The 13557-nt window shown below is 36.0% G+C and overlaps 1 protein-coding gene across 26 annotated transcripts in view; it reads left to right on the top strand.

The window, feature by feature from the left end:
* EPB41 (erythrocyte membrane protein band 4.1) overlaps positions 1-13557 on the top strand; it is a 199679-nt gene that overhangs the window by 148730 nt on the left and 37392 nt on the right. For 6 of the 26 annotated variants that reach the window (XM_064589641.1, XM_064589642.1, XM_064589629.1 and 3 more), the window contains 4 exons: positions 2761-2817; positions 2976-3014; positions 3976-4038; positions 8933-9109. In XM_064589641.1, the coding sequence (XP_064445711.1) occupies positions 2761-2817; positions 2976-3014; positions 3976-4038; positions 8933-9109 (336 nt within the window). Of the gene's footprint in view, positions 1-2760; positions 2818-2975; positions 3015-3975; positions 4039-8932; positions 9110-10891; positions 10943-11324; positions 11746-12266; positions 13523-13557 lie in introns of those variants that run through there. The other 20 variants (XM_064589627.1, XM_064589626.1, XM_064589639.1 and 17 more) reach the window with 12 other exon arrangements.

Genomic DNA, 13557 nt, shown 5'->3' with positions numbered 1-13557 from the left:
CAGTACTAACAGTAACTGGACTGATCTTTTATGTGTTGATAAGCTTTTGAAACACATATAAGCAGTGATGGAGTTGAGATGTTCAGATTTAATGACATAAATACAAGTATCACTGTTGACAACAGGAATTAATAGAGGTAGTTTTTAAAAGAAAAATTACATTTTTATATGTCAAGAAATTTAAAACAAAAAAAAAAATTTTTTTTTTAAACCATGTAAGACCTTAGTAAATGCTCTCATCTTGGCAGATGGATTAATCCTGTTCTTTTGGACCCGGTTCAGTATCTAGTTAACATCTGTAGAGCAGTGGCCAGTTTGGCTTAGTTTTGACTGTATTTAAAAAAAAAAACCCAAAAAACCAAAACTGTTGAACATGACATGCTGTTTTTACTGCCCTTTGAGACCAACTTGAATCCAAAGAGAAAAAATTGAGCAAATGGTGGATATTTGTATTTTTTTTAACCTAGCCAGATGTGTATGAAATTGACCATCAGGTTCAGTATTAACAGTGCCTTTTTAAGGTTAGACTACCTTAGTTTTTTAATGTTAGAATATCTCATCTGGCACTTTTGACTATCCCTCCATTTGTTGTGCTAAATGGGAAGTGTTGGATTACTGGAGTTGGCAAAGGAATCTTTTTGAGTGGCTAAGATTCCTTTGGTATTCTGCTAACATATTTGTTCTTTTTTTTTTTTAAGATTTTATTTATTTATTTGAGAGAGAGAAAGCAAGCATGACTGGGGGACAGAGGGAGAGGGAGAAGCAGGCTCCCTGTTGAGCAGGGAGCCCAACGTGGGGCTCAATCCCAGGACCCTGGGATCATGACCTGAGCTGAAGGCAGCTGCTTAACCAACTGAGCCACCCAGGTGCCCCCATACTTGTTCTTTAGCCTATAGGTCAGACAGAGGTATCTTCAAGAATAGGTTCCTGTTGCTCTTGGGACCTTGACAGAGGGGAGAGATCACTTCCTGGTATATGCTCATTTAAGTGCCAGTAGGTGGTTTTCTTGCTGATTAATTCTGTGTACATATATGTTTTGAGATACTTGTGTAGAGATCAGACTGAAAATCACCTCTGATAACCTTCTATTACTATAATAGTAGTGACAGAATTAAGGGTGACTCTGAGTTGATTTTATTTGTAGCAACAGAAAATAATTATGGAATTTACCTGAAGCCATCGTTATTATGTAAAGCAATAGTAGTAATAAAATAACCTTGTAACACTGTATAAATTTCATTATCTAACATGAATTTGGTGCCAGATAGAGGTAGCTTTTTGCATCTTGAGTCATTTGACAAGACCTATTTTGTGGGTGTGGAATAGTACCTTGCCCCTATGTTCTTATTTAATGTTCTCGAAGGGGCACAACCACCTTGCTACTTGGCCTCCACTCTTAGACTGAAGTAGAGGCTCTCAATTTCTTGCTGTTAGAAAAAAGCAGGTCATTATTCACTGAAATAACTAATGTAAGCTTTACAAAATAATTTAAAACTACCATTTGCTAAACATTCCCAACTCTATGGATATATTATTTCCACTTTATCAGTAAAAAACTTAGGGGAAATAACTTGCTAATGACCATACAGCAAATATAATGGGATTCATAATAGAAATGACCCAAATTGTCAGTTATCCTGGTAGTTAAAAGTACTATAGCTGGATGTGCTTATGATTTATTTGACAGTATCACAAAGTTTGGTGTTATGTTCTCTACATTCTGTCCCAGGGAAAATAGCACAATGACATTATACTCCAAGGTAATGCTGCCAAGTGTGATTAAAAAGAATGTGTCAAAACCACAGATTGGTGGGGTTCTATAAAGAAGTTAATGATGGGAAGTGATTGACTTGATCCTTAATGAAAAGTTTTCTAATTTTGAAATACCTGCTGTTTAGGCATTGCTCACTCTAAAATGCCTCCTCTTAATAGTCTGTCTGGGTTTCTTAAATTTATACTTACTCCATTTTGGGTGTATAAAATGACTATTACTAAAGGTATTTCAAAGCTAGGCAGGAGGCCTTAGTTATTCTCTTCCTACTGTTAAGGATGAATCTTGTCCATCCACCAAACACATGGGCTCTAGCTCCCTGGAGAGGAGATGACAGAGTGCTAAATATTGCAGCTGAGCCCTATGTGTGCTTATTTATAAATCATCCTCGGAAGTAATTGCATGCATCAGTAACAATTTGGATTGAGTTTATTTTGATGTTTTGTTGTCTAATAAACTCAAGGATGAAACTGCCTCCTTAAATATATTGATCAACTAACAATTTTTTTTTGTATTTACCTGCTTTGTGTCATATGTGGTTTATTATATGTGTGCTTTAACTGTAAAGATATTCTTTTTGTCATGTATGTCCTACCTTGATATCTTCATTTGAAAATTTGTTTTTAAATGTTAAAGAACTTCTAGATCATAAAAAAAAGCTGAAACAAAAACACATGCCTTATTTAAGCCCAAATTATTTTTTGTATAAGTACTTTTTTGTTAATTAAGTGTAAAAATGTTTGCTTCATCGGTGGAATAATTATCTTAATTTTCTCTTATGATCATGTGGCTGTCCATATTACCTCTTCAGCCTTGAAAATATGATGGCGATGACCATTGAGAGTAATATCCTTTCCTGCCACACCCCCATAAGACTGCATCATGTTGATTACACAACCAGCTTAAAGATGCAGCTTATTTGGAAATAATGCTTCTCATAGAAACCTACTAATCTAAAATGTTTTTACCACTTTATTTTTTAAATATAGGTGGAAAAAACCCACATCGAGGTCACAGTACCCACCTCAAATGGTGACCAAACACAGGTTTGTGCCAACAGACCGCTTGTTCCTTTTCTCCTCCCTCCTCAATTTTTTTCTTCTCCCCAACTCCCTTCCCTTAAAAAATACTATAAAGGTTCAAACAAACTTCAATGAGCCAATATTTTATCATTTTTCTTTTTCTTTTTTTTTAATAATGGCAGCTTGCAGAAAAAACTGAAGATCTGATAAGAATGAGGAAGGTCAGCCATTTTTCACTTTCACAAAACTGCATTACCATCACCCATGCTGACTTCTACAGTGTGCTAAAAAGACAGTGATCCATTCTTTTCATTGATTTCTCTTCATAAGAAATTACTTTCAAATCGCAGATATATATTTGCGCATATATATATTTGCATACGCTCACATACATATGTATACCAAAGAAATTATAATCCTATACTATTTGTTGAAATTCCCAGGAGGAAAATATCTTTTCAAACACAATGAAATAACTAGTGAAGACCAAACCTACCCTTCATGTTTAAACTTTATAAGGAATATTTCAGTGGCACCATATTTTTGGAATCATGGACAATATTTGATACATACTTATATGGAAACCATCGTAGCAGCAACTCCTGGTTTTGTTAATAACTGTGTGTTTTGCTGCTCTGCGCCCATTCTTCCCAACTATAGAGTGGGATGTATCAGTTCTTACTGAAGAGAATATTGACTAATCATGTATTAAGTGCCCTTAGATCTTTCTTATGAAAAGTATTAGAGATATACGTACTGTGGTATTTACTCAGTATGAAATATACCTCAAAAGGGTAAATAATGTTTTAAAGCATTTCTCCATGCCATGGAACATGGAATTTCAAAGCTTCTTTAAGTCACGTATTTTAAGATAACCCTCAAACAGTTCGATTTCAAGAATGAGCATAAAACAACTTAATATGTAAGAAGCCAATGAAGCCAGGAGCACTGTCTATTTAAATAAGGTCATCATTTTCTTCCATCATTCATGAATAGGGTCATCTGTTTTCTAGTGGTAATGTGTTCTGTGTGTGTCCTTGTAGTTTTGTGACCATTTCATGTTGGCATATGCTGCGCTGTGGACATTTAATTTTTTTGGTTTGCCAATTTGCAGTTTTTTCCCGCAAGAACAACATTTTAATTTTTTATGCTTTTCTGTTTTTCCCTCTTTCATTTTCACAGAAAAAGAGAGAGAGACTAGATGGTGAAAACATTTATATCAGACATAGCAATTTAATGTTGGAGGTTTGTATGAACTTGAAGCTTATTTTAGTTGGTTGCCTATAACCTTCTGCATTCTTTGCAATCATCCCTTTCTTTATTCTGCGTTTGGTTTTGCATGCCATTGCATGAAAGAATTTTAGGTTTAAAATGCTTTTGCATGTTGGTAAACATGAAGATATGCAACCATCTCTCTTTCTGACTCTTTTTAGTTTCCATCTGTCATACTTACCTAAAAAATATATGATTGGGACTATCCCTGCTTCTCACGGTTCCATTGTTTTACCCACTTGTAGAAAATTCTACATCACTGTCAAAAATTCCTTGAACTTTCCAAGAGTATAAACTCCTATATGTCCCAAGCATCAAATTCATACTGTATTTTTCATCTTCTGAACTGAGAGAGTGTGGAAAAGTAGGAGAAATGATCACAATTCAAAATGGAGTTAAAAATTGGGGAATACCAAAAAATGACAGGACAGTCAGGAAAGAAAAAAGATACAGGAAGGAAAGAAGGGACCTGGTATTTAATCCATAGTTAATAGGATATAAGATAGTTTAATTACAAAAACAGATCTGTGGCCATAAGATTATTATTTTAAAGATAAGAAAATTGACCTTAGAGAAATTTAATTTGTCTGTGGTCACAAAGCCAGTAAATTGGTAAAGCTAGGATTTGAGTTAGGGTCTATCTATCTATCTTTATTAAACTACACTTTTTCCATTCAGAAATAGCAACATACTGTCTATTATAGGAATTGTAAGGTCATTTTCTCATTACATTCAACAATAATTTGCTTTCTACCAGAGTTATATTAGTATACTTATCTAGTTTGGGGCTCCACACTGGATAGGGAAATATGAAGCTAATTAGAAGAGTAGGGGAACTCTATGAGGAAAAAATAAAGAACATGGAGTTACCTATGTGGAAAACACTGAAGCTACATTAGTTTATAACTCACTAAGACTCTTATATAAAAGTTGACCAGATTATCTTATGATTTTGCTCAAGACAGAGCCAAAAGAAATGACTATAACTCTGATACTGGGGATTTTAACTTAAATTTGAAGGACATATAAATTCCTCTGTATTTGTACAGAGGAAGATGATAAACATTGTTCCTGCCTTCAGGAAACTTAACAATGTATAGAAGTAGGGAGGAGAGAGACAGTAAACATTTAAAAAAAATAGCGATAAAATTACTTCAAGTTATTATAGAAGCTATGAAGGAAATAAGCAGTATGCTGTGCTAAGAAAGGAAATCTACTCTGAATAAGATGGACAGGGAAGTTCTCTCTGGAGAGATAACATATTAGCTGAGACCTGAAAGATGAACATATAAGAAATGTGCTAAATATTATTAAACTGGATATCTGAAGAAACTTTTTTAGATAGAACTCTGGTTTAATGTAATGGCCTCTAATAGTTATTTAACCATGTCTTATTTTTTGTCAAAACATGTATTTTGAGTGCTTGCTATGTTAAGGTACTTTAATAAAAGTAATAAAAATTATGGCCAGCCTTCATTAATCACGTACTGTACGATGGGCACAATACTAAATGCTTTATGTACACTTACCTCATGTAACATGAGGTTTTTTAAGGCTGGACTCTAGGACATTTCAAACTCAGCAACTAGATCTCTGCTTGAGCTCATAACTAAAACTAGACGTGAATGGTTCTGCTTCTGGGATTAGGAAGAATTACAGAGGTCAATTGATGTACTTGGCAGTGTAACATCTCCCAATCCCAAACATGCCTTTTGCTTTACTAGTCCATCTTTATTGCTTCCTTTTGTTCTTTTTTTTTTTTTTTTTAAGATATTATTTATTTATTTGACAGAGTGAGACACAGCGAGAGAGGGAACACAAGTGGGGGGAGTGGTAGAGGGAGAAGCAGGCTTCCCACTGAGCAGGGAGCCCGATACGGGGCTCGATCCCAGGACCCTGGGATCATGACCCGAGCCGAAGGCAGATGCTCAACGACTGAGCCACCCAAGCGCCCCTTTAGTGCTTCCTTTTGACTGGAACCTGCAGTACCAATCATATATTTGTCATTTGTTCAATGAGGTGTGTTATAGCTTCTGAGACTCACAGAGTCCCTGTGTGTGATGTGTTTTTTCCCCAGCATTGCATTGATAGCCACAAGAGGGGATTTCTTAATAAGTGTGTGTTTGAAAATTAAAACTACTAACTACTTTTTGAGAACATTTTATATTTAATGGTTTGGTTTGGCTGCTGCTAAAATTATAAGATGATAAGTATCAAAAAGTATCTAGCCTAAAAACAGCCACAGTAATTTGGCTAACCATCATTCTCTAGTTACAGTAAAAAAAAAATTTTGTCTCCCTTCCACCCCCTCCCCCGCCCCATAAGGATGTTCTCTCAAGTTATCTGTCACTCTAGTAGAGTTTTTTTGTTTTGTTTTGTTTTTTTTAAAGCATCTCTCCTACCCCACCCCCACTAATGCTTTGTTCTGGCCAAATAAGGTCGAGTTCATTTTTAGATGTACTGCCTCCTCCTCCATCTCCCAGAGAGAACCTGTAGCAAGTGTCTATGACAAATTCTATTTGGAACAGGTCCCTTTGAGATCTTAATTTTACTCTGTGCCCCCACAGGTTTCTAACAGAGCCAGCTAAGACGGATGGAGAAAGCTCCTTCAGAAGCTACTGATTTTATTGAAACATTTATTTTTCTCAGGTTCCAAGCCAATCAAAAGCTAGGCAAGAAGAGTAACAAATCACCACTCTCATATTAAGAGGCTAACCCAGAGAGTTATGGTTTTACCATAGCATCTCTTGCTCATTTTTGTTTTGCTCCATTCATACTTGTAACTCTCCCAAATGTGTTAAGTTGTTCTTGGACCAAGCAGATTTAATTTCCAGTTAGGAGCTGGGTCACAGAGCCTTACATGCCTTATGGGTCTCAGTTGCTTAGCCTACTACTGAGTCTTTGACCAAGCTTGTTCATGCTTTTCTTTAGCTAGTAAACATGCTTTTCTTGCTTTCAGCTAGAGTAAAAGTGCACACTGTTGTTTCCTCATGGTGAAGCCCATATTCATGGGCTATACTCACATTTCATCCCAACAAGCAAGAGGTAATTTTATGGGGAAGCTACAGGATTGCCCTTTTTGGGTTAGTTTTCTCTTTGATCTCAAAGCAAATATACATGGTTTAGTCTTGCAAAAATAAGAAGAATGGACTAGTAAGTGAATTTTCTGAATGAATATCTCCAGAATCAAAATTATGTCATGTGCCTCACCAATTCTTTTTCCTATGCTATTTTCCCTTTGACATTCCTTTTGAAAAAAATTTTATTTAGTTGAAGCATACGTTGCTCCAGAAAAATTTTTCAAACAAATTTTCATTTAAATGAGTTTGTTTTTTTTTTCCCCAAATGTGGTGGTTTCCCACAGAGAAAGAAAGAGAAAGAAAGAAAGAGAGAGAAAAAGAAAGAAAGGCTAATCTCAAAATTTACACAGCATTTTAAAAGATATATTTAATATTATGCTTTTCTTGGATACAGAGCTGCCGTGATATATAATAAACACAGAATTTTTAGCATTCATCAAGTGACAGGTTCCCACATATTTTGATCTCAAGCATAGATCTTCTGAGCTTTTTTGGAGAAGTATGTTGGACAAAGAACATTTCAGTTTTTGTCTTTAAATTGTATTTCCCATTTTATTTCTGGCCAAGTCTACCTTTTAAAAGTTTTATATGCCTCCTGTTAAATAAACCTGAATGTTATTTCTAGCTTTATTAACCTAAGTTTTGATCCTTTCTCCCTGGAATATCCCATTTAAGGGATATTAAACCTAGTTGTCCAGTATCCAAATATGCTGGAACAGTTGAGATATTTTAAATTGTTGAGAAGATATATAAGGTATCTGATGAATTCTTGTTAAATTACTTCCAGTCCATTGAAAGTTACTGGAAGAAGGTCCCTATTTTGAATTCTACTAAGGGATGAAGTAAAGCTGTCAGTAGCTGGAAGGCATAAGGCTTTTTTTTTTTTTTTAAGATTTTATTTACTTGAGAGAGAACACTGAGGGAGAGGGAGAAGCAGACCCCTACTGAGCAGGGAGCTGGATTCAGGGATTGATCTCAGGACCCTGGGATCATAACCTAAGCTGAAGGCAGACGCTCAACCGACTAAGCCACCCAGGCGTCCTGGAAGGCATAAGTCTTTTAGTTTGCATGAATAGTATTGGTAAAGAAAAAAAGCCATTATATTACATACCTGAGTGATTTTTCATAGGTGGTAACAATTTGCTCTCAAGGCTTGAGCCAGAAATTCTAGTAATAAATTCTTATGACAAGAAAGGGCTATTCCTGTTTATCAAAACCAGTAATATCCACCTAGTAATAAGGAAGCAAAACTATCTCTAGGTAGAAATAGAGGGATGCTGTGTGATTGCAACTCACCAAAGCAAAGCAGCTTTGGTGGCAGTTGCATCTTTTATCATGTCCTTTGTTTAATAGTTGCTCCTTCTCTATTGCTGTCTCCATCCTGCCTGAGCTGAGCCTCAATCAGTTCATATCAAGCCAACGCTAATTGAGCTGTGAGATTACCCTCTTGGGATGAGGAGTTGGAGATCTAGCGCTGCGTCCTAATGCAAAGAAAAGTTGCAAAATTAAGGAGTGAGGTCTGTGGGTTACAGAACTGCTAAGAGCTGTAGGGTTATGATGCTTCACTGCTTCCAAGAAAAGCACCTCATTAAAAAAAAAAAAAAAGAAAGAAAGGCAAGCAAATATACCATGTCGTATATTTAAAATTTAAATGCAATTTATGGATTAGTAACATCTGCCCTGGATGTGGTGTTTTCTACCAGTGCCCATAGTCTGGTGGGCTTCCCGTGATGTGTTTTTTTCCTCTGAGTATTCATAATTTTGCATCTTTGTCCTTTCAACTACAGGATTTAGACAAAAGTCAAGAAGAGATAAAAAAACATCATGCCAGCATCAGTGAGCTGAAAAAGAACTTCATGGAATCTGTACCAGAACCACGGCCTAGTGAATGGGATAAACGCTTATCCACTCACTCCCCATTCCGAACACTTAACATCAATGGGCAGCTTCCCACAGGAGAAGGAGTGAGTACTCTGTCCATGTGACCACTTGTGAGAATGAATGAAATAAATGTTATTGTATATTAATGTTCTGTATGTGAATAAAATAAGTAAGTTTAGAGCTGAAATTTAGCTTTGGTTCCTCACTAGTTCATTGCAGCTTTAAGGTATTCATAATCAAACACTTGTTTTTTAAGTCATATGGGCTACCCAGTCGAATTACAGGAGCCATTTAGAGCTACCATTAGATGACTAGGCTCTTGAGAACTGCCTCCTTCTGGCTAGTGTGTGTTTACAAATCGACCATAAGCCAGTGGAACTTTATGTTCAAACTGTGCCTCCAAGGACCAGAGAGTTTACTAAATTTAGTAAGGTCAAAATTGGAACGGGATAAACATTTTTTTAAAACTTTATTTGAACATTTGTACAATTTAGAAATGTCTGGAATGGTTGACCACAATTATGTAATAAATCAAGGAGGTCTCCAAGCCAGAGAATGCAGAACACCACATATTAATGATTGTATTTCAATTTTAGAAAAATTATTGACGGTTCGTCTTTATGAGCAGCATCAAACTTTTAACATGTTGTTTTGTAAGATAGTCACAGAGGAAGTTGGAGATACCTTTCAGAGCCTGCTTTTTTTGTGTTGTTGTCATTACCTATTGTAGAAATCCTACATCTAATTAAATGAATCTGTGTGATGGATACCTTAAAAGTTACCTTAAGCATATATTTAAAAATTCTTTACTTAATTTTTAGCCTATATAGGTTAATATTTATATAAGTAGTCACAATGACTCAATGAGTGATGATAATAATTTTTAAAATTATATGCTTGGTTTTCACCAATAGCAATAGCAATTCTAGTCAAGAAAGGTATTGATGTCTTAATAACTTAAAAAAAACTTGTCTTTATATTCAGAATTCATGGTAAACTATTCAACTTTGTTTAGTTTCTGGAACTGGAGAAGATGATAAAAGTTGACTCACAAAGGGTACTTTTTATATTTTTCAAAATGTGATTGAAATTGGCTAAGAATTCTCCAAGTAGAGTCAGACCAGTTTCACCAAGTAAGACTGGAGAATTCTTGAATGATGGGTAGCTAGTTACCGGGGGTGATAGGATGCAGCTGTTTTTATTCACTGTCCTCTTCAGCCTCCATTCCCTGATGTAAATGGACATCAGTTTTATCTAGATAATGTGGCCTGAACTGAGACAGTGACTCTGCTTTCTATAAATCTAGACTTCAGGAGAAAGTCTTGTTGCCTTGTTGCTATCTTGCCTGGTTAACCCTCTCTGTAAACCATAACTGCATAGTTTCTAGAAGTTTTCTTTTCGACTCTGTGGAAGTAGTAAAAGATGCTCAATTACTTTGAAAAAGTAACTTAATGCTCTCTTGGATGAAGTTTGGTAAATTTGAATCAGTCTCCATTTCCAGAAAATAACTTGTATCTTAATAGAAACCTTCCAGAAATCATCTCAGGGCTGGTTGGAAATGGGTATGTCATTCTGTGGACTTTAAAGAAAGGACTTTTATAAATTAGATTGGTGGGGAGTACTTGAGCCACTTTAGCTCTATGCGTCTGTGTATTACTCCTCTAAATGAATAACAGAATAAATAAGAAGAACTGTCCTATGATAACCTTTTATAAAAAAGGATAACTCCACTTTCTGGCATATCTTACTTTTTCTTTAATAATTAGGGCAATATTTCTGTTCTCTGGGGATACCTCTTCCGTCTTTGGCAGCGTTGTTGTTACATTGCAAGGCTACTGAATTTTATATAATTTGTGTATGACCAGGTGAAGAAAACCTCTGTCCTTCCCTCGGAAAGAAAGGTTGGTGGGCCAGAGGTAAAGCTGCTGTTATGACTTGTGCTTCTCAATCCGAATTTGCTCTTGTCATGGCACTAAGCAGATATTCCCCCTAGAACTGAACAGCAGCTGCTGAGTAATTTTTTTTCTTTTGGCTCTATTAGTGAATTCACACCCCACTGCCTTTTGACCTAACACATGACATTTCCACTGCTGCAGCTTTTGCAGCTTTCAGTTTGCTTATTTCGGCGCATGGCTGGTTGAAAAGCTGCATGAAGATGTAAGTATGTATTCAGAGAGAAAATGAATTTAATTGTACCCTGTTCTTTTTATGTTGTCTTTCTTCTCCCTCTTTATATTCTTTTAAAAATCATTATGATTTTGCATCCTTTCTTTTCCTTTTTTCTTTTTTGCTGACCAGTCCCCCAGCTACTTTTTCCCTGATACATATCACTTAGGGGTGTGCAAAGAACCCGTGTCAAAATTCCAAACTGACCAGAGAAGGCTGGCCCCACTGAGAGAACTTAGAGCCAAGTTTTTCCTTTCATAGATAACATCTCTTGACTAGATGGCAGAGCACAGAAATTGTCGGGGGAGAAAAACTTCTCAGTTGGACAATTGGAAAAGACAACTTACCTTAAAAGTGTCAAAAGTACTTTGCTTAATGTGATGTATAAACCTTCACGATGGTTGCTATTTTTAATCATGATTCTGCAAGAGGGGGAGGGAGTCTACAGTTGTTGAGATTTGTGGGGGGTTTTCGTTTGTTTTTAATAGACCTTGGAAGCACATACAAACTTTTATACTTTTGTTTTTCTTTTGCAATCTTTAAAATGTATGGGATTAAAATTTTTATTCCCTTGAGCAAAAGCTAATTGCCATACTGAATGAACTGTTGCAGCTTTTAAAGTCTATATGAAGGGATATGAGAATAACTTTTTATATTCTGCCGTTCTATTTATAATAAAAGTAACTTTTCTGATGGTGAGAAGAATGCTTCATTATTGGCTTTGCCCAAGTGATCTAAGAAAAATTGGCAGCACTAAAACAAGGAAAACTGACCCAAAATTCATATGTGAGTATCCTTGAAGGAGGAACAAATACTGTAACTAAGGAAGTCAAGCAATTGCTTGAACTTTCAGGGCTTCTAATGTTCATTCATTCAAAAAATTATCTATTGAATACTCTACTGTGTTATAGAAACTTTGCTGGGATAAATTGCCAAAGTAAAGTGAAATAAAGAGTGTCCCAAAAGATCTTCCCAAATCCTTTGCACATCCCCAAGTATCATTTTTGAGCATTTTTCCATCTGTCATTTTGTTCATCTTTCTCTGTCTTTCTTGATCTTCTACCGTGAAAGCAGACACAGCAACGTGCTCTGTTAGTGCAGGATGAAGAGAAAATTAAAAGGCAAGAGAGATCTACTGAGAGAGCCTTGCCCCAGCAAGACAATGAAGAAATTCTTCCCAAGGTTTCTATTCCAATCCCTGAGGATCACAAGTCTCTCAAAAAGTGCCACCTCTACTCTAGTACTTTTCCATCTCCTCGTATTCCTTTCCTGATGTCTTTTCTTGTGATTCTTGCGTTGGCTGTTTGGTGGCTGGTCTTTCTGTGATCGGAAAACAGGGTGCTCATCTGAAATGTCAAGACTAAAACCATCGAACTTTTGTCATTTACTTCTACTGTGTTATCTCCTGTATGATACCCTCTGATCTTGATAGTTCACTGTCCTAGGGGAGCTCTTTGTGATCATTTTTCTGTCAATAAAATGTTACTCTTTATAGAATGTGTATTGTGGGGTACAAAGGAGTAGCAATGGATTGCCCAAGTCAGCTTTCCTCCCTGACATTGAACAAGTTCAGACAAATCAGATTTAAGCGTATGACACTTGGTACTTTCCCCAAAAGGTTTAAATCTTTTATCCTGCATGTTCGTATTGTTCTCTGCTGTCGTGTCCTCTCCAGTGTTACACGCAAAGTAGGATACTCTGTAGAAACAATTGATGGAATATTTCCTAATCTTCTATAGTCATTTGTGTGGCATGGGCTCTGTAGTTTAAGAAAAAAAATTCAACTTGCTAATTTTTCAAAAGCCTTAAAATGATAACGTTTTAATCTATGAATCCATAACCACTCCTTTTCTTGAGATATCAAACCAGTATATACAAAGGCCTTTTTTTGGAAAAGGGCTTTTGACTTTTGTGGCCTTCTTACGTGTACTTCTGAAATGTACAGGGAAAAACACCTTTGTCCTGCCTGGTGTATAGAAGGGATCTGCAAAGATTAAACGCCAACTTTTCACAAGTAGAATGTTGATGGTTTAAGGAAAATGGTGCTGTGCTGGTGTCCCTCAGCCTCCAGCCAGGGCTGAATTTCCAGACCACGTGTAGCCATCTTTAAAAGTCCTAGAATACAGATTTATTCAAGATCTGTACATAAATATACCCTTCTCTGAATTAATACTGTGTTACTTCTTTATGACTTGAGTAATTACATTGCTAGAAGCAATATTTAGCCATTATCGCAAGCTTAAAATATATATTGATATATTTATTGTTTCCCTGATAGACTTCAGACCTGTTTATTCTTACATTTGTGTTGAAATCAGTTGTTTTTAATTGATGGCCTTGTGAGCTAACGTTCTATTGTGACAAG

Source organism: Mirounga angustirostris, unplaced genomic scaffold (assembly GCF_029215605.1).
Source record: "Mirounga angustirostris isolate CCGP_5_RB_7025 unplaced genomic scaffold, mMirAng1.0.hap1 SCAF_4, whole genome shotgun sequence".
Taxonomy (NCBI): Eukaryota; Metazoa; Chordata; class Mammalia; order Carnivora; family Phocidae; genus Mirounga; species Mirounga angustirostris.
This window is presented reverse-complemented; position numbering and strand designations above follow the sequence as displayed.